Raw genomic sequence first — 19,241 nt, 5'->3', positions numbered from 1 at the left:
TATTATTTCTTGATTAAGAGGAATTCCTATTCCTCCTATAGATGAATAGATCCAACAAAGAAAGTGAAAATAAATAGGTCTAATTAACATGATATTATCTGATTCATAAGTGTTCTTATTATCAAAATGAGTAATATTGATAAAAGTTTGTTTCATAATTGATTTTTTTAGAGTACTTAGATTGGTTTAATTATACTAATTATTTCAATTTTTTCATCACTATTTATTAATTTAAGATTTTAGATAAACTCCAACAAAAAAAACATAGTTTGATGGCCTTCCCTCATGAGGTTATTTTTCAGAAGTTCATTTTACAAAATAATTTTTAAAAAATAGTAAAATAAAAGTTCACCGACTTATAAACAAGTAAATAAATAAATTTCCCTAGCCCAATTATTTGAGACTATTTATGGACTTACCTTGTCTGATTATTTCGAATTTGTAAGATGAAATTTTATAATACTAAAAATAAACCAAAATTAGCCCCCAACAGTCTTAACACACAAGAGCCAGGGTGATGTTTACCCAACAAAATCCTATATATAAAGAGAGAGAGATCGTAAAGTATTCTAGATTTTTGAAAATACATGAAGACAAAAAACACATAACATAAAACCATAAGTTCGATCGAGTAGCTTTTATTTATTTTATTTTATAGGTTGAATTAAAAAAAAACATTGAGAGCTGCATTTGGAAATCAGATAAAAATGTAATAAATTCGTTTGTTTTACATTTGCTCTTAATCCAGTAGAGGCGGCCGGGAAGCACAAACTTAAGCAATAATGTAAAAGCCATAGCTTCAATTGATATTCATATTCCATGCCCATCTGTTCAACAACACCATAGAATGGAGAGAGAGAGAGAGAGAGAGAGAGAGAGAGCATCAACAAAGATGAATAATAATAATAATAAGCACATTTGAATTTTCCTCCCATAAATCAGAAAATCCATGAGCTAAATTATTGTTCCAAAGGAGGAAAATAGTTAACCGATTAAACTCATCTGAATTAGTTTATACCAGTTTAATGCCTGCTTCGGTCAACCAATTTCCAAACTGTACTAGCCATATCTCAAATATGCGATCACTATACATAAGTGATAGGCATGTTTTGACAACACAACATTCTCTTCAATTAATTGTTTTCCAGGCTGTCCACAATCATAATATATAAATGACATGCACGTTCTTTAAGCACAGCATTCTCTTCAATTAATTGTTTTCCAGGCTATCTGCGATCATAATATATAAATGATATGCATGTTATTTAAGCACAACATTCTCTTCAATTAATTATTTTCGCTGCATAATAGAGAAATTTGGAACATAAATGACACAATGCAAAGCATCAGGACAACAATTATTAAAATGATAAGTTGGGACACAGCAGGGATATGTTATAATAAGATTACATACGAATGCATGTGCAACACACATAAAAATGAAAGAAATGGTTATTTATTAAAAAATAGACTACTTTACATTCTAGGAGATGAGGAAGGGCAACACGGTTAGCATAAAAGATTCATAAGCATTACTAATCCAACCAACCCACTGTAAATGTTTTTTCTGGAATATAAAGAGGGGGCCGGGGGAAAACAAGTAGCAAACGCTAAGAGTTTGTGTGTTGCAGTTCAATTGATGCTATGCTAAAAATAAATTAATGAAAGTCAAATTTCTTTATGAGGAATATATTTTTGCTTATGAATAGGGACTACACTAGTAGCCACAGTAAGATTGCTCCTTCATGATTGAAAGATTATAAGTCTGAGTTGGTTGCAGAAAGAGTTTATTTGCAAAGATATACAAAGAAAATACCATGCACAAATATAAATCTCTCCTAACCCTCACAAAGTAGAGAACCTTGTGTAGCATGGCAGGGATGACCTTAATATTTTTACTTGTACAAAATCTTCTTATTTTAGATATTATTGATGATATCTCAAAACTTTTAAGTAGTTACCAACAGTATTTTATACAGATAAAATTTGGTATTGAAAATTTTGTTTCATAAATAAATAGACATAATCCTTTTAACTTGTAATGTGGTTTTAGTTAGTTAAATAACAAACAGACATGTGCCCTAAGACTCTATAATGTTCTATTATAAGTGGCTCTGACAAATGCTCAGCATATATCTAGAACTATCTGAAGAATACTGGTTATCCAACAAGAGATAGCAGTATCTTTGAAGTGTACTTCTTACATCTGATACATTAACCAATTAACAGACATCATAGGTCAGTAAGACACATATATACAACTTAATTTAATTCAATATAAGCTTAAATATACACATATAAATTTTGAGTTGTTGCATCTGTCTCATTATGGTGTGTACAATTTGAGAATACTGGTTTTCTCAATTTTGCTTTCATCTTCATATGCAAATTCTTCCGACAGATAATTTCATTTCCATCATGCAACTCAGAGGTATGTTGTCTTGTGTTTAAAAGATGTACATAGTGGAGGAAACTAATTCTGTTAAGAATTTTTTATTTTGAGTAAGGTGTTGCTTTCACTAATAGACTCTAGCAGAAATCTGCCTGGCCACATATGAAGCATTATAATTAATTAATTAAGCATTATTCCTTATCCTCCCCACTCCCACAGTCCCACCAATACCAATACAAATTCATTTATCTTTTTCCCCCATTTTTCATAAAGCCACTCATTCTCCCTTTTCAAGTGTATAAGGTTTTCTGCTTTCAAAAATAGACCAAAGAAAGGTCATATTTTTAAATAGTTGTCCCTTAGCTTCTTAAGATGTTTTAATAGAAGGGAAGATAAGCATAAGACAACAGCAGCAGGCAGCATTATTGTACTAATTGTACAAACAAATATTCCATTAGATGCCATGAAGCTATTAATTAAATCTTCAACTCAGCTGGCAAAAGGATCTGACCGGTCACCAACTTCACAAGAACATATTTCTTTAGTTCTTTTTTCCTAGCTAATTAAAAAATTTATTTAATAAATTAATTAAAATTTAACACATGTACTGAATCACAACGATGAAAGATGACTACTATTATTTATTACATTCTCTCTTGGATATGTTGGCATCTTTTACTTATTCACATGACTAGCTATAAATCAAAATACCATTCCATTTCCAACACAACCTGAATTGTCATTATTTTCTTACTAGATGGACCTTTCGATTAGTTCAAACAAAACAAAAGATGCCAATAACCAATGCCATCTCAAATACATGAAACTCATAGCAAAGAAGATTTAAAAGGTAAATAGCACAAAACAAATAAGAAAAACAGACTCTTGTATTCATTTAATCTATAATAAATATTTGATGGATGTATTATTAGAATCATATCAAGTTAGCCGCAAGGACTTCTGTTATCAAATGTTATTTTGTCCAAAAATAAGACTAGGCAATTGATAGAAAATTGATAGATTAAATATCTATTATTTAATCTACAATAGATAAACTTAATTGTCCATGAGTTGAAAAGTTTTGAGCAGGTAAGCATATTTATAGGTCTTGCACCAAACTTACATATAGCTGCTCCAACTTAGAATTTTCATGGCCTACATTTTGGGGAATTCTTATCATTCTTTGAGTATATGGTTTTGAATACATTTTGGACAGCTTACCTTCTTCTATATTCATAGGTTGATTTCAATAAATTCAACCAAGTTGTTGAGAAAAAAGACCAAGATCAAACCAATTATAGTTTACATTTAATTAATTTAAAACCTTAAATCTGAAACTCTAAATTCCCCAAATTAATTGATTGAAAATTGAAAACACAAGAAATGTATGGTAATACAATATGTAATAAACACAAAATAATTTCTCATGAGTCGTTGGAAGGGAGGACCGGAAAGGGTAAGAGGCAGTGGGACCATGTGGTCCTAAACACAGGTAGATAAGTTTTTATAATAATAGAGGAATGTTCACAATTAGACTTTATCCAATTTCAATAAATTTAAAACCAAGGCAGCACTATCTGATATAATAGTCAAACTAGTATAGACCAGCAGTAAACAATCCAAAAACAGAGCACCAATCAATCAAATAGATCCAACCTCTACAAACCAATCCAATGACAGCTAGTAAACAACATCACATCGCAAAAACTAAAGCCTGCACGTACGAAATAACAATGCACTTGCGTATCACAAACAACACACGTATTTTGCACATAGATATTTCCTCGATCAATTAGATTTTCAGATGACGAGCATAGATTGAACCACTTATTCATTAGATCTCCAGTGAAATTGTGAAAGACAAATTGAAGATCAGTGAAAATGTGATAACCAAGAAGTTAACAAAAAGAAGTAATAGATTTGAGATTGATTAGTGGTGTTTTAGAGGTGAAACAGTACCGACAGCGCCAGTGACGAGAACACGAACGACAGCGCGCCAGTGGCGAGAAGTCGAACATGGAGACGGAGAAGAGATGGAGAAGGAGCCGAAGTGGAAGCCGAAGAAGGAGAAGAAGCCAGAGAAGGAGATGCTACGGTACTCAGACGGCGAAGGCAATAGGGTGGAGGCAGGAGAGATGAGGGAGATTGAGGGAAATGAATATGGAGGCGGGAGAGATGACGGAGGGAGATGAAAAATATATTTTGCACAGTTTTTGATACATACATTTTGTTTAAGTAAAAAATATATTTTACTTATTTGATATATATACATTTTGCACAGTTTTTGTAGGTTTTTAATAAGTAAAAAATATATTTTGTTTATTTTTAAAGTTTTATAAATAAAAAGATACTTTGTTTTTAATTATTAATTATATTTTATATTTTAAAAATATAAAATATATTATTAATAATTAATTATAAAAATATATTATTAATATAATTATAAAAATTAGTCTATTATTAATAATTATAATTATTATTAATAATATACTTATTCAAGCTTCCCCGTGGCTTATAGCAAACGTTTTTTTATTTATAATTAATTATAAAAATAAGTATATTATTAATAAATAATTATAAAAATATATTGAAATAAAAAATATACTTCTTAAAAATATTAAAAGAAGAATGAATTCTATTATGAAATAAAAACATATTAAAATATACTTTTTAATAAAATATTTTTTATTAATTATTAATTATATTTTATGTGACATTTTATATTAAAACATTATTATATATTTTTTTATTAATAATTCACTTTTAATGACACTCAAAGTTAGCCGTCATAAATAAGTATAACTTGGTCGCTATTCTTGGTTTTCATAAATAATCCACTTTTAGTGGTCGCTATACTTGGCCGTCACAAATAGTTATCTTTTAGTGGCCACCCACGCCAGCCCTCACAAATAAGTAACAAATACTCCACTTTTAGTGGCTGCCACTTGTGGTCGTCACTAATAATGCACCTTTTTGTGGCCAATTGTCACAAATAAGCATAAGCATGTTAGGCACCAAAGTGGTAGGTACCAACACTCCACCTTTCGTGGCCACCGCTCATGGCCATCACTAATAATGTTCTCTTTGTGGCTGCCTAGCCTGACCATCACTAATAATGAGCTTTTTGTGGCCACCAACACCTACTGTCACAAATAAGCATGTTAGTACCCAAACAACCACAAGTTACAATACTGCATCTTTAGTGGCCGCCACCTATTGATGAGAATCATCACGAAGAACAAGCTGACTCAAATCATTCAAGTGACCCATTGCATGTTCCAGTAGGGCCAATTACAAGGGCAAGAGCTAAAAGACTTAAAGAAGCTTTGAATGGGCTGGTTCTAGATATGTGGGCCAATCAAAATTATCAAGATTCTGACCTAAAAAGCAAGCAAGACGTCTTCAACATTATATGGGCTGAAGAGGGAGCTGTTGAGAGTCTTTTGAGCCAGAATACTATTAAATGAAGAGCTTGGGCCATAATGGACACTTGGGCTGACTCATTGGGGCTTGTACTTTATTATTTTGGGCTGCACATGTTGTTTTAAATCTTAGCCACATGGGTGCACGAAAATTTAATCTTGAAAACCCAATCTGACTTTTCATATTTTCAAGCATCTTTAATACTTTGAGTTTCTAGGCTAATTAAGTTAGAGATTTAATATTTTGTGGGAAATCAGATTTGAATATTTCCTAGGCTAGTAATTATGGTCTTTTGTATTTTCCTAAGTGTTTACTCTCTCTATAAATTGTACTCTCCCAACAATTGAAAATCAATCAATGAATGAGTGATTTACTTTTCTGGAATTCCAGATTTGAGAGGTGCTCTTCTCTTGGGTTCTTTTATGAACTAACCGACTTATCAAGGCTTGATCAACCTTGTGGCGTCTTCAACATTCGGGGTCCTTGTTCTTTCGTGTCCAAGGGTTTCGTGTGGATCATCCAAATCTGTGTTTAGCGTTCTTGGGGTGCGTATATCTTGCATTGGTTGTGGGTTCATAGGATCAAATCCTTTTGGGTTCGCACCACCTATGGCCGTCACTAATAATGTACTTTTAGTGGCCGCCCATGCCGACCCTCACAAATAAGCTTACTTTTAGTGGCCGCCACGTCCGATTTGTCACAATAATATACCTTTAGTGGCCACAAATCACGGCCGTCACAAATAATGAACTCTTTAGTGGCGAATTTTTTTGGCCGCCACTAAACATGCCTCTTTAGTGATAAACAGTTTTTGGCCGCCACTAATAGTTGTATTTGTGACAAATATCTTCTAGCCGCCATTAAAAGTGGCCACTAAAAGCTACTTTTCTTGTAGTGATTGCCACATGTAAATATATATATGGTTGTAGCCAAGATGTTTTTCTAGCCAATGGTGGAGATTAGATCTCCTCAAAATCAATGGTTGAGATTGAGATTTCTCAAGAGCACATGGATTGTGCTTTATTTGTATGGCTAGGATTTTCTCTCCAAAAGAGAAAAGAATGGAGGGTTGAGATGAAGTCTTGCATTTGTAATATCAAGACTAGAAGAATAAATCAAAAAGAAAGGAAATGAAGAAGGAAGAAGTCTTCCATTGTTGAGAAAAAGAAATAAAGAAATATAGATAGGAAGAAGTCTCTCATGGAGGAAAGGATGAAGAAGAAGGAGAAGAAGGAGATGAAGGGCTCAAGGTAAGTCCCATTTTTCTTCTCTTTATTTTGGTATACTTTGTGGTCAAAAGTAAGTTGCTTGTTTGAAATGCCACCTTAGATGGGAAAAGATGATGATAGGAGCTCTCTTGAGATGAAGATTGGAAGATTTAAAGAATGAGGTAAGGGATAGCCCCAAGGGTGGTGGCTTTGCAAGTTGTGAGTATGCACTTAAACTTTTAAATGTGTGCATTGGCATGTTGTTTGTGTTCAAGGACCTATGGTCATGAGGTTGTGTGGGGTAGGGTAGTTTAAAGCCTCAAACCTAGGTGGTTGTGAGGAAGTGGAAGCCCTAACCATGTTGCATGTTGCTTGCATGCATTTGGCATCACATAATATGTTTTTGTTCATACTTATTGTCATTGCACCCTTATTGAGCTTAATAGCTCATGAGGTTTCTACCCTCGAATATAGGTTGTAAAGGCATGGAAAAAATCAAGGCAAAGATGAAATGACATGTGGATGCATGGGATTAAAGATTAAAGACCATTGTAGGGCTCAGGGAAGCCTATTTTTGGTTGTATTGATTTTATGTTGTAATAAGCACCATGAGTGGGTGTAAAAAGGTAGTATTTTTCCTTCGTTGTGTAAACTTTGTGGAAGAAGAAAATAAGTATTTTCTTTGTAAGCTTTTATGGAAAAGTGGGTATTTTTTTATGTATGTATGACGGGTGTAATTTTTTAAAATTTTGGGTCAGATAGCCTAAGAGAAGAAAAAAAAAAAGTGTAGGGTTGGCAAGTGGCAGCAGCTGGGGCTTACAAGGGGCCACAGCGGGCAACAAGCGCGTGCAGTGGTGGGCGTGCTAGGCAGGCCCCGTCGGCCAATTTTTTTGAAAAATTTGGGGATTCTTGGTTAATTTTGGGCCCAGAGGAATTTTAAAAAATAAAGAGATTTTGGGTATTTTTGAAGAAAATGTCAAATTTTTTGATAATTTAAATTATATGAGTTTTTCCTCCAAAATTGATAAAAATCAATGGGTTGATTGAAATGGTAAATTTTATGGAGCCCAGTGGAATTCTTGGAACGAAAAAGAATTAAAATAAATAAAAATGGCGATTGGGCAAACTTAACGGAAATTAATTAGCCAAGTGTGGTATGGTTAAAGCCCAAATCTGCTAGTGGATCCTGGGGGTGAGGGAAGCGAAAGATGAAGCCTAGTTCCCACCTAGGGTGTTTCGTGTTGAAACATAGTCTATCCTTCACGAATGGCCGGGCATGTGAGCAATTCGGTTGATTGTTCACGAGTAGCACCCGTTAGTGGGAATGGGGCGTCACATCCATAACTTTAACCTTAGCCATGCCTGGAATGTAGGACAATAAGGTAGAAGGTGGCCGGCCATATACGACTTTGAAAGGAGTGGTTTTAATAGTTGAATGACAACTTGTATTGTAACAATACTCGGCCCATGCTATCCATCTACTCCACTCCTTAGGTGGTGAACTTGTGAAACATTGCAGGTACATCTCCATTGTTCGATTAACCACTTCGCTTTGACCATCGGTTTAAGGGTGGTATGTAGAACTATAATTAAAACTTGTGCCATTCAATTTGAACAATTCTGACCAAAATATGCTAGTGAATGTGGGATCTCGATCGCATGCAATAGTCCTAGGCATTCCATGCAACTTGAAGATATTATCAAAGAAAATTTGTGCGACTCCAATAGCTATGTATGGATGTGATAAGGGAATAAAATGGGCATGTTTAGATAGCCTATCAACAACCACAAAAATAGTGGTCTTTCCCTTGGATAGTGGCAAACCATCAACAAAATCCATAGAAATATCTTCCCATACTTGGCTTGGTATAGGAAATGGCTGGAGTAAACCTGCTGGGGAAAGTTGTTCTGTTTTGTGCCGTTGACATGTATCACAGGCAACAATAAATTCTCTAATATTTCTTCTCATACCCCTCCAATAAAAAATTACTCTAATTCGTTGGAGAGTTTTTTGATACCCTTCATGCGTACTATTGTGAAACTGACTAATAATATCTTTAATTAAGGAAGAATTTTCAACAAGATAAATCCTTTCCTTAAAAAAGATAACTCCACCCTTGAATTCCCATGGGCCCACTGCTTCGCCCCCTTGGATGCGCTTAATTAATCCTTGCAAATCTGAATTGGACTTAACTTCCTCTTTGATAGCCTCTACCCAATTAGGAATTGGCTAGGTAATAGCTGCAAGTTCTCCATTTTCCCTTCCTGTATTTTCTCTTTTGGAGAGAGAATAAGCCATAATATTCTCTTTCCCCTTTTTATACTCAATAACAAAATCAAATCCCATCAACTTATACAACCACTTTTGTTAAGCTGTAGTAGTAATTTTCTAGTCCTACAAATACTTCAAGCTACGTTGATCAGTTCTCACTAGGAATTGTCACCCCAATAATTATGGACGCCACTTTTGCATTGCCAGTACTAATACTAAAATCTCCTTCTCATATGTGGACAACAACAAGTTCTTCCCTTGTAAGGCTTAACTGTAGAACGCTATTGGCCTTTCTTGCATTAAGAAAGCTCCCACACTCGATCCACTAGCATCATATTCAATAATAAATTCGTTTGAGAAGTTAGGTAGAGCCAACACCATAGCTTTAGTCATAGCTTCCTTTAAATTTTGAAAAGTTGCTTCAGCAACTAGTGTCCATACAAAGGAGTCCTTTAGCATTACAGTCAGTGGTCGAGCTATTTTACCATATTTTTAGATAAACTTTCGGTAATAACTGGTCAACCCAAGGAAGCCTATCAAAGCCTTAAGCGTGGCAGGTTTAGGCCAGCTTATCATCACAGAAATTTTTTCCAAATCCATAGCAACACCTGTATTAGAAATTATGTGGCTGAGGTATTGCACCTCACCTTAACCGAACTGACACTTTTCCTTTTTAGCAAATAATTTGTGAGATCTTAGTACAACCAATGTAGTTTTTAAATGCTGAAAATGTTCACCTTCACCCTAAGATTTACTATATACGAGAATATCATCAAAAAATACAGCGATGAATTTTGGCAGATAGTTTTGAAATACCTCATTCATTAGAGCTTGGAAAGAGGATGGAGCATTGGTAAGGCCAAATGGCATTATCAAAAACTCATAATGGCCATGATACGTTCGGAAAGCCGTCTTTGTTGTGTCCTTCGGTACCACTCGAATTTGATGATACCCACTTTGCAGATCAAGCTTTGAGAATACTTTTGCTCCATTTAATTCATCCATTAATTCATCAATAACTGGAATTGGAAACTGGTCCTTGCCTTTGATCTTGTTAAGAGCACGATAGTCAACACACATGCACCACGACCCATCATGCTCTTTAACTAAGATTACTGGTGATGAATAAGGACTGTTGTTGTGTTTGATCACGCCAGAAAAGAGCATTTCTGCCACTAACTTTTCTATCTCATCCTTTTGATAATATGGGTAACGATTGGGCTCGACACATATAGGTCCCTTTCCCTCTATCAAAGGAATTTTGTGATCATGGGCCCTTGGAGGTGGTAGGTAGTTGGGCTCTTTAAATACATCCTGGAAGGTTTCCAAAATCTGATGCAATTGTGGATGTGTACGTTGAAATCCAGCCTTATCCTTCTAGAGTGGGGTTCTAAGAGAGAACAATTGGAGCAACATTCCCTTTTTACTTTTCCTTCACGGCTGAATTTAAGTTCCCCAATTACCTTATCCTTTAGAATGGAAACCCCTTGAAGAACCACATCTTTACCTGTCACATTGAACCTCATCTGCAACTTAGCAAAGCCCCATAAGATGGGGCCAAGTGTACACAACCATTGCGTGCCCAACACAATATCATATCCTTCTAACGGAAGCAAGTCAAAATCCACAAAAATAGGCACTCCTTGTAAAATCAACTTCACATTAGTGCACTTACCTGGACTAGATAATTTTTCACCTGAAGCCACCACAACTTCAAATCGTCCTCCATGCTTAGGTTGTAAACCCACCTTCTTAACAAGAACTCCACACATAAAATTATGAGTGCTTCCCGAATCTACCAGAACAATGGTTGATACGTGCCCAATGCCTCCCCTTACCCTCATTGTTTCTGATGCACAGGCACCTGAAATAGCATGCAGAGTGTAACGCCCCACTCTTTAATTATATGCTGAAGCTAAATACAAGCTAATATCCATAAGGGCGTTATGGAAATCCTTACCAAAGGAAGCGATGGATCGAACCTGATAGCTAGCTGAAGATAGATAAAAGGGGATTTCCAATAATAAAACCTCTAATATGAGTACACCGTAATGCATGACTTTCAAAAATTCGTCAAATAACTCTTACCACAATCATGGTACATAGTAATCACTATTTACAACTTTAATAGCATAATAAGTAAATCCAAGCCCTATGTAACCCTTGTTTATATAACTGCGATACACAACTCTCAAAACATACCCAAAGATTACATAAGAACCATAGAACATGAGTAACAAAAAGTTAAACTAAACGTTAGCCTCCTTGTAGCCCCTTTTTTTTCTTTCTCATGCTTATCTCCGAGTACCTGACACGACTGATATACCTAGGATGTTGAATATCTCAGGGGTATGAAATGAAGGATCATGAACGAGGAAACAAAGCATGCAACGGAAGCGTTTTAAAATCAAAAACGTTCCTCGTATTGATAAGAATCTAGGAGACTTACTTTTGCGGCGGATTACCGGACGGAATGGAGCGATGGGAGCTTCTTCGCGTTGTGGAGACGACGGCTGTCCTGCTAGCCTTCGGCTCCGTCGCATCAGAACTCAAATGCACCCTTTCGATCTTCCGGAGTATGACTCGAACTCGTGGCCTCTCTTCGGTGAAGAAGAATGAAAAACGACTTAGATGGAAAAACAACTAAAGAGAGATATATATAGGGAGAACCCTAGGGTTAAAACCCTAGTGGGCCAAACCCTAATGGGCCAAGATCTTTTAATTAATTTTCTAATTGGGTTAGCCCAATTAATTAATTAAAAACCCTAATGAACTATTATTTTATTCTAGCCCAATGGACCATTCTGAATAAAATAATTCTCTCTCAATGTAATTCATCCAACAAGCCAAATGTATTAAAAAATACATGAGTTACATCGAGCTACCCCGGGGATCAAAAGACAAATTATTCACGACTACTAAAATGACCAAAATATCCCTGCTACCTAGTAGCTATATTTTGTCATTCTAAGTGTTCCAACTATCACCATATGGTAACACTGACCCCACGAATAATTTTGCATATGCCATGTCTTTGACCTACTAGTGTAATGACGAAAATACCCCTCTGCGTAACACCCATCATTTAGAAAGGAATAATGTACTAACACCTTTCTAAATGACTTCTACCATCCTTAGATCACTAGTCCAATAATCCGTGACTACTCGAATGTACTTGCTTATCACTGGGAGCTACCCAGAAGCACACACTTTTAAGTCACGTTCCCAGGGCCCTGGATTATTCGATTATTCTTGGACAATCACAAGGGGGTGAATCACAGAAACTATCTTGTATTAGTCTGTCTTAGCTAATTAGAAACCATACTCCCAACTCAAAAGGATATTGATCTTTGATAGACCTCACCTACAATGTATCTAAGAATATAGCTCTAGGTTCACTAGACCACCAACTAATACTCAAGTATTAGAGTACTCGTCCACGTAGTAGCAGTGATAGACTAGCTCCATGATAATTAGTACTTTGTCATTAGCTTCTATCACAGGTCCACTCTACGCATTCCAAATGCGCTTGTACAATTAGAGTAAACGGACTGTTTACTGGCTAAGGCAAGCCATCCTCCATTAGGATCTATTGCACAATGATCTTATCATGATAGAATGCCCAGTTCTATCAAAAGATCAAGAGTTATATTTTCTTGCTTATTAAGTACCCATGATTCATGCCTAACTGTGAAGAACGACCCATCACGTGAATCACTTACTTAATAGCATGGACACATTTCCAACAATTAAATGCAAATAATATATGTGCCATAAACTGAATAAAAGAAACATCATTACCATAAATTAAACAAAACGTGTCTTTAGGGCATACATTTCCAACATGAAACACCCGACTTAAATTGTTACATCTAAGTGAGTGGTACAAGGAAATGAAACTATGCATGCAAGAGCAATATGTAGCTATGCCAAGAATTATGCAGAGATAAGTACAAATCTTCCAAGATCATGCCAATATAAAACTTCCCATTTGGTAACCAAGTCAGGGGGTTACAATCACCCTTGCAGTCATCATGGTAGCTCACAGCAAGAGCATGAGATCCCCCGTGATGTCCTGCAATCATCATGGTAGCTCACCGCAAGAGCACAAGATTCCCTGTGATGTCCTAACAACCAACCATAGATATGAATACCGAGATGCGTATAAAATAGGCAATATATGCTCAAAAGTAATAAGACATGAGATGTAAGCCCTCAACCATGACATGCTGAATGACAAAGCAGAAGGAATATGATATGCAAGCCACAAGCCGCACACGAAAGCTGTCATGGTCAAACTTGATGAAACAAAGTAAAAAAATATGCTCGAAACAAAGGGAACATAGACGTAAGCAATAACCCGTCCACAAATGAAACCCAAGAGTGATCAATAGGCATCAAGGAGCATGCATAAGAACCACTCACGCCATGTTCATAAAAACGCCATGATACATGCAAAATAGGGACGATATGCTCGGAAACAAGGAAACCATGAAACACAAGCCACAACCACTTATAAATGAAGTCAAGAGTGATCAAGATGAAGTAAGAGACATGCAAGAATAGCTTACATGCACAAGAACTACTCACGCCATGTTCACAAAAACGCCATGATACATGCAAAATATGGAGGATATGCTCGGAAACAAGGAAACCATGAAACGCAAGCCACAACCACTTATAAATGAAGTCAAGAGTGATTAAGATGAAGTAAGAGACATTCAAGAATAGTTTACATGCACAAGAACCACTCACCTTAACTCCTCACTTCTCGATTGCGAAGTTTAAGGCCAAACGTCACTCCAAGTGAAATGTTTTTGTAAAAATCGAGACTTTTTGGTACCCAAACTTAAAATATTTTTGGATAGGTAAGTAGCCACTAAAAATAGAAGGTTGCATGAAAAATTTCAAGCCCAGAAGGCCTCTCACGTGCCCACGTGCGCGGCCACAAGGGGCTACCACGCACCTGGACGCATAGCCTTGCTGGGCGCGTGTGGCACACGTGCTGCACGGACTTCCGACCCCAAAAATTAAAACGGCCATAACTCTCTCATTTTAATTCCGATTCGAGTGTTGTTTAAACCTACGGACTCCTCTTTCGACCCTCTACGTGATTACCGAAAAAAAGAGCTTACCTCGCAATTTTGGTAACTATTTGCACGAATTTCAAGACAGGTTCGTATCTTCCGGCGACTTGCTTTCGGCTTCCACTCGGGCAGAGCTTCCTTCCCTTTTTCCAGCAGAATTTCTCCCTTCTTATAAGCAACTTACCCCTTAATTTAGTGGCCAAAAACCCATCCCAAAGCATGCTTATATAGAGCCCTTAAATCCATAAGATTGGGACACTTGACTTTCTTAAGATGGTGACACTTGGCACTTGAGATTTGCACCATAATCATTGCTTTCTTCCCCTTGTAACAAGTGGCCTTTGAGATATGGGTCTAATCATGACATTTTAAACCCTTCGATGAATGGATTTTTGCCACGTGTCATAGAGATTTGAGCCATAATGATTACTTTCATCCTACGGTGCCACGTGTCCTCGAGATATGAGCTATCATCATTACTTTCTTCCTACTATGCCATGTGTCCCAAGCTTGATTTAATTTGGGTTTGAAATCCATAGCCACTTTTAATAACTTTTGGAATCCAAAGTTAGTTTTAATAAAACTTTGAAGTCTATTGCACTTAGGTCCCCTAAAGATCCTTGAATCCCACAAATTCTCGAGTTTTCGAGAACCTAAAGAAAATCGGGAAAATGCTTCATTTAATTAATGGAAATAGCTTGCAAATTTTTGGGTATTACATCCAGCAACATCGAAATTCACTCCAGCAACATCGCATTTTCAAAAAAGTATGGGTACTTCAATTGCATTTCCTATTCTCTTTCCCAAGTTACTTCTTCCAGGTTGTGATGTCTCCATAGGACCTTAACCAAAGGTATCATCTTGTTCCTCAAAAATTCGCATCAATTCTCATTTTCCAAGCATATTTCTCAACGTCATGGTGTCTCTAGAACCCATTTTCAAGAGACATTGTTTGGCTTGGTGTGCCTCGTTCAATATGGTTTGCCCTAACTCGTGTCCTTAGGCACAAAAATTCGATTCAGGAATCAGAATATTTTATCTAAACTTCCCAGCCCATTACCAATTGTCAACACATGACCACACTTTTTGAGTCTTCCTAAAGAGCTTGTCAGATCTGTTCATCAGATGGGGCAGAATTGTCAGGTTAGCGACGTAAGTAGATGTTCCCTCAGGGATCACATTCACTGCCACAGGCTAGAAAGCCTCCACCAGTCCCCACCCTCGAGTCATCAAAACAGGCTCATTCCTGCATTAGCCACTACGTTCACCTAGAACAGGCTTGTTAGCCACCACGTTCATTCACCCGGGATGGTGCTGGACCGCACAAGCGCAATCCCTCAAAAACTCTATCTCGTCACCACCCCCATTCAAATCCCATGAGCGAACAAGTACCTCAAGCTCCCACGAAAACCTCAAATTTTTTATATAGCATCGCCACGGTTCCAAGGCAAACCCATCGACTACCAATTTCCCAACCATGGGTGGCATAATACTGCCCAAAATTTTCTAGCTGCCAAGACCCCCAATTTTCATTCTCATTTTTCCCAAGCTTAACTTTCTCCTACTTTTAAAGGCCAACTCACACTCCCAAATGTACCAAAGTATACCTACTACTACACCAATAACTATATCAATAAAGGGAGATTCGAAACAACCAGATCAGAGCCAATCGCTCCAAATTACTGGGGTGTACAACTATTTGCATACTAAACCGAAGGTCAGGTCAGTAACTAGGATAAAATTCCCCTTCCCCAAAGGCTAAGTATGGGAACCGCAATCCCATTGCTTGCTACTACGGGAAAACACATTTCCTAAGTAAGCCCACAACAGATCACATGCCCACATCAAGGAAAATATACCACTCATAGTTACAACGTACCCCAGCCCACGTATGCAATTACCATTCCATCACCCCCTTTCCAAACCTCTGATTCCCCAAGCCCACTTAGCATACGATGTAGTAGTTACACTTTTGGTACCGACACTTTCTCATGCTTGAATTCTATCGAGGAGTATAAGTCAGATATTGGTCCATAAATACAATCACAAACTCATATAAGTATGATTTGAACACCTTTATCATCAACTCACAAAGGTTACAAGTACGTTTGCTAACCCCAAATACCATTACTAGCTTCTCATAAAAATTCATAACTAAGGTCTAGAGTAGTCTTGTTACATCTTTCTTTTCATTCTTAAATACATTCCTTAAAGTTTCAAACCATACTCAAAGTTACAACTTTCTACTTGGCATCCCTTCTTTTCCAAATTATATGTTGATACATTTATCATCACTCCTTAGGTGATGTGAATGGGCTGACCGGGAACCGACTAACACTCAGACAACCGCATTAAGGAGGACTCAAGGTACCTTATACAACCGCCAGGTTGTCACTAGCATATTTTCCCGTCAACTAAAACACACAACCCTGTTGTGGCTCTCTGCTTCCTTGGTTCGTCCGTGACTGATTGACTTCTCTCCTTTGCGGGTAATCCTTAGAGAAGTGGTCGATCTGTCGACAATTGAAACACAAGGGTCCTTTCGAGCAATCTCGAGATATATGGTCCTTTCCTCCACATGTATAGCACCTTGGGTTCCCTCTTTCACAAGGTTTTTCCCAGATGAAATTTTTGACATCTAGGACAGTTCTCCCTATTTTTGAAATTTTCTTTTCGAACCCCAAGATCATGTTTTTTCCCAAGTTTTATGTCCTTGGGTTCTTAGATCTCTGTTCTTAGGGAATTCATTCAGTGAAGATTGCTTTCCATGGTCAGAGCTTGTGAAACCACCTCCACGTAAGTACGTGCCCCCAAAGAGCTTAATGCTAGCTAGATTTCCAGTTTCAGCCCTCTAAGGAACTTCTGAGCTTTTGCCTCCCTGTCCAAGTTGTAAATGGGCATATACTTGATTAGCCGAGTAAAATGATCTTCATACTGGGCAACAAACATGTCTCCAGTTTGCTTCAGATCCATGAACTCCCGGGCCTTTTCCGTTTTCTTACACAAAGGGAAATACTTAGCATAAAACAATTCCTTAAATTGTGCCCCTATAACAATTGGCGTACCTTGCCCCCCGGATCCTTGTAGGGTCCTTTGCATGGTCTTCCACCACTGATTTGCTTCATCCCGAAGCATGAAAGTGGCACAACCTACTTTTTCCCCCTCATCGTCGCAGATAAAATTAAAGATTTTCTCAATCTGCTCAATCCAATATTCACTCTCACTTGGGTCGGCTCCCGCTTTGCCTCGAAAGATAGGCGGATTCAACCGCTGAAATCTGTCAACGATATCAGGAGTTCGAGGGTTAGCCTGACCTGTTAGGTGCATCCCTTGCATGAAGTTCAACATATTCTCCATCACCATCTCCATTCGATCTATGTGACTTCCACCCTCTGAGTTTTCTCCTTGAGATGGATTTCCTTGTGGAGTTTCTGATATCTCCTCGCGAGAATATTGTGTTTCCTCCTCTTAGGTGTTACTCTCATGATAGTTTGGGGTGACAGGCTCAAATCTTCTAGAACGTCTAGTTTTCACCATCTGAAATATCCACACCTAAAATCATGAGGTCAACATTTAACCTTTAACAGTAAAATAATCCGAAACATTTGTAACTAGCTAATAAGACCAAAACATAAATCATACGTTTCTGACTTTCCCACCTCACATGGATTTAGCTGACCACTAATACAAGTTTCAAATATCCGGATTCCCAAATTGGTACAGGGATTTCATGAACCTAGTGCCTACTAAACCTTATAAAGTTCCTAACCTTAGTTTAGAAAATCTTTCAAATCTGACAATCCCTGCGAAACAATTTGACAAAAAAATAATCTCCCGAGCACTTACTGAAGGATCATCACGAGGATACATAGCATGCAACGGAAGCGTTTTTATATAAAAAAACTTTCCTCGTATTGATTAGAATCTAGGAAACTTACTTTTCCTTCGGATTACCGGACGGAATGAAGCGACAGGCGGAAGATGGGCGGGAGCTTCTTCTCGTGGTGGAGACGACGGCTGTTCTGCAATCCTTCGGCTCCTTCGCATCAGAACTTGAAGGCTCTCTTTCGATCTTCCAAGGTATATCTCAAAACTCGTGGCCTCTCTTTCGGTGAAGAAGAGTAAAGAAAAAACCTTAGGTGAAAAACAACCAAGGAGAGAATATATAGGGAGAACCCTAGGGTTAAAACCCTAGTGGGCCAAACCCTAGTGGGCTAAGTCCATTTAATTAATTTTCTAATTAGGTTAGCCCAATTAATTAATTAAAAACTAATGAACTATTATTTTATTCTAGCCCAATTAATTATGGACCATTCTGAATAAAATAATTCTCTCTCAATGTAATTCACCCAACAAGCCAAATGTATTAAATAATACATGAGTTATATCGAGCTACCCCGGGGACCAAAAGACAAATTATTCACTGCTACTAAAATGACCAAAATATCCCTGCTACCTAGTAGCTATATTTTGTCATTCTAAGTGTTCTAACTATCACCATATGGTAACATTGACCCCACGAATAATTTTTCATATGCCATGTCTTTGACCTACTAGTGTAATGACGAAAATACCCCTCTACGTAACACCCATCATTTAGAAAGGAATAATGTACTAACACCTCTCTAAATGATTTCTACCATCCTTAGACCACTAGTCCAATAATCCGTGACTACTCAAATGTACTTGCTTATCACTGGAAGCTACCCAGAAGCACACACTCTTAAGTCACGTTCCCAGGGCCCTGGTTTATTTGACTATTCTTGGACAATCACAAGGGGGTGAATCACAGAAACTATCTTGTATTAGTCTGTCCTAGCTAATTAGAAACCATACTCCCAACTCAAAAGGTTATTGAT

At 37.1% G+C, this 19,241-nt stretch overlaps 1 protein-coding gene and 1 long non-coding RNA gene across 2 annotated transcripts; both read right to left on the bottom strand.

Moving 5' to 3' along the window:
• Positions 1 to 772: 772 nt before the first annotated feature.
• On the bottom strand, positions 773 to 10,461 carry LOC127795631 (uncharacterized). The gene is made up of 2 exons (XR_008021839.1): positions 10,112 to 10,461; positions 773 to 1,230 (listed from the first exon to the last, which is right to left on the bottom strand). It is a non-coding gene; the product is annotated as an uncharacterized LOC127795631 (long non-coding RNA).
• Positions 10,462 to 17,211: 6,750 nt separating this feature from the next.
• LOC127794771 (uncharacterized) lies at positions 17,212 to 17,751 on the bottom strand. The gene has a single exon (XM_052326018.1). The coding sequence runs from the start codon at positions 17,749 to 17,751 to the stop codon at positions 17,212 to 17,214; it is 540 nt and encodes a 179-aa protein (XP_052181978.1).
• Positions 17,752 to 19,241: the final 1,490 nt, after the last annotated feature.

The sequence above is a fragment of the Diospyros lotus genome, chromosome 2 (genome assembly GCF_014633365.1).
Source record: "Diospyros lotus cultivar Yz01 chromosome 2, ASM1463336v1, whole genome shotgun sequence".
NCBI classification, from domain to species: Eukaryota; Viridiplantae; Streptophyta; class Magnoliopsida; order Ericales; family Ebenaceae; genus Diospyros; species Diospyros lotus.
The sequence above is the reverse complement of the archived record's forward strand: the minus strand, read 5'-3'. Positions and strand labels throughout refer to the sequence as shown.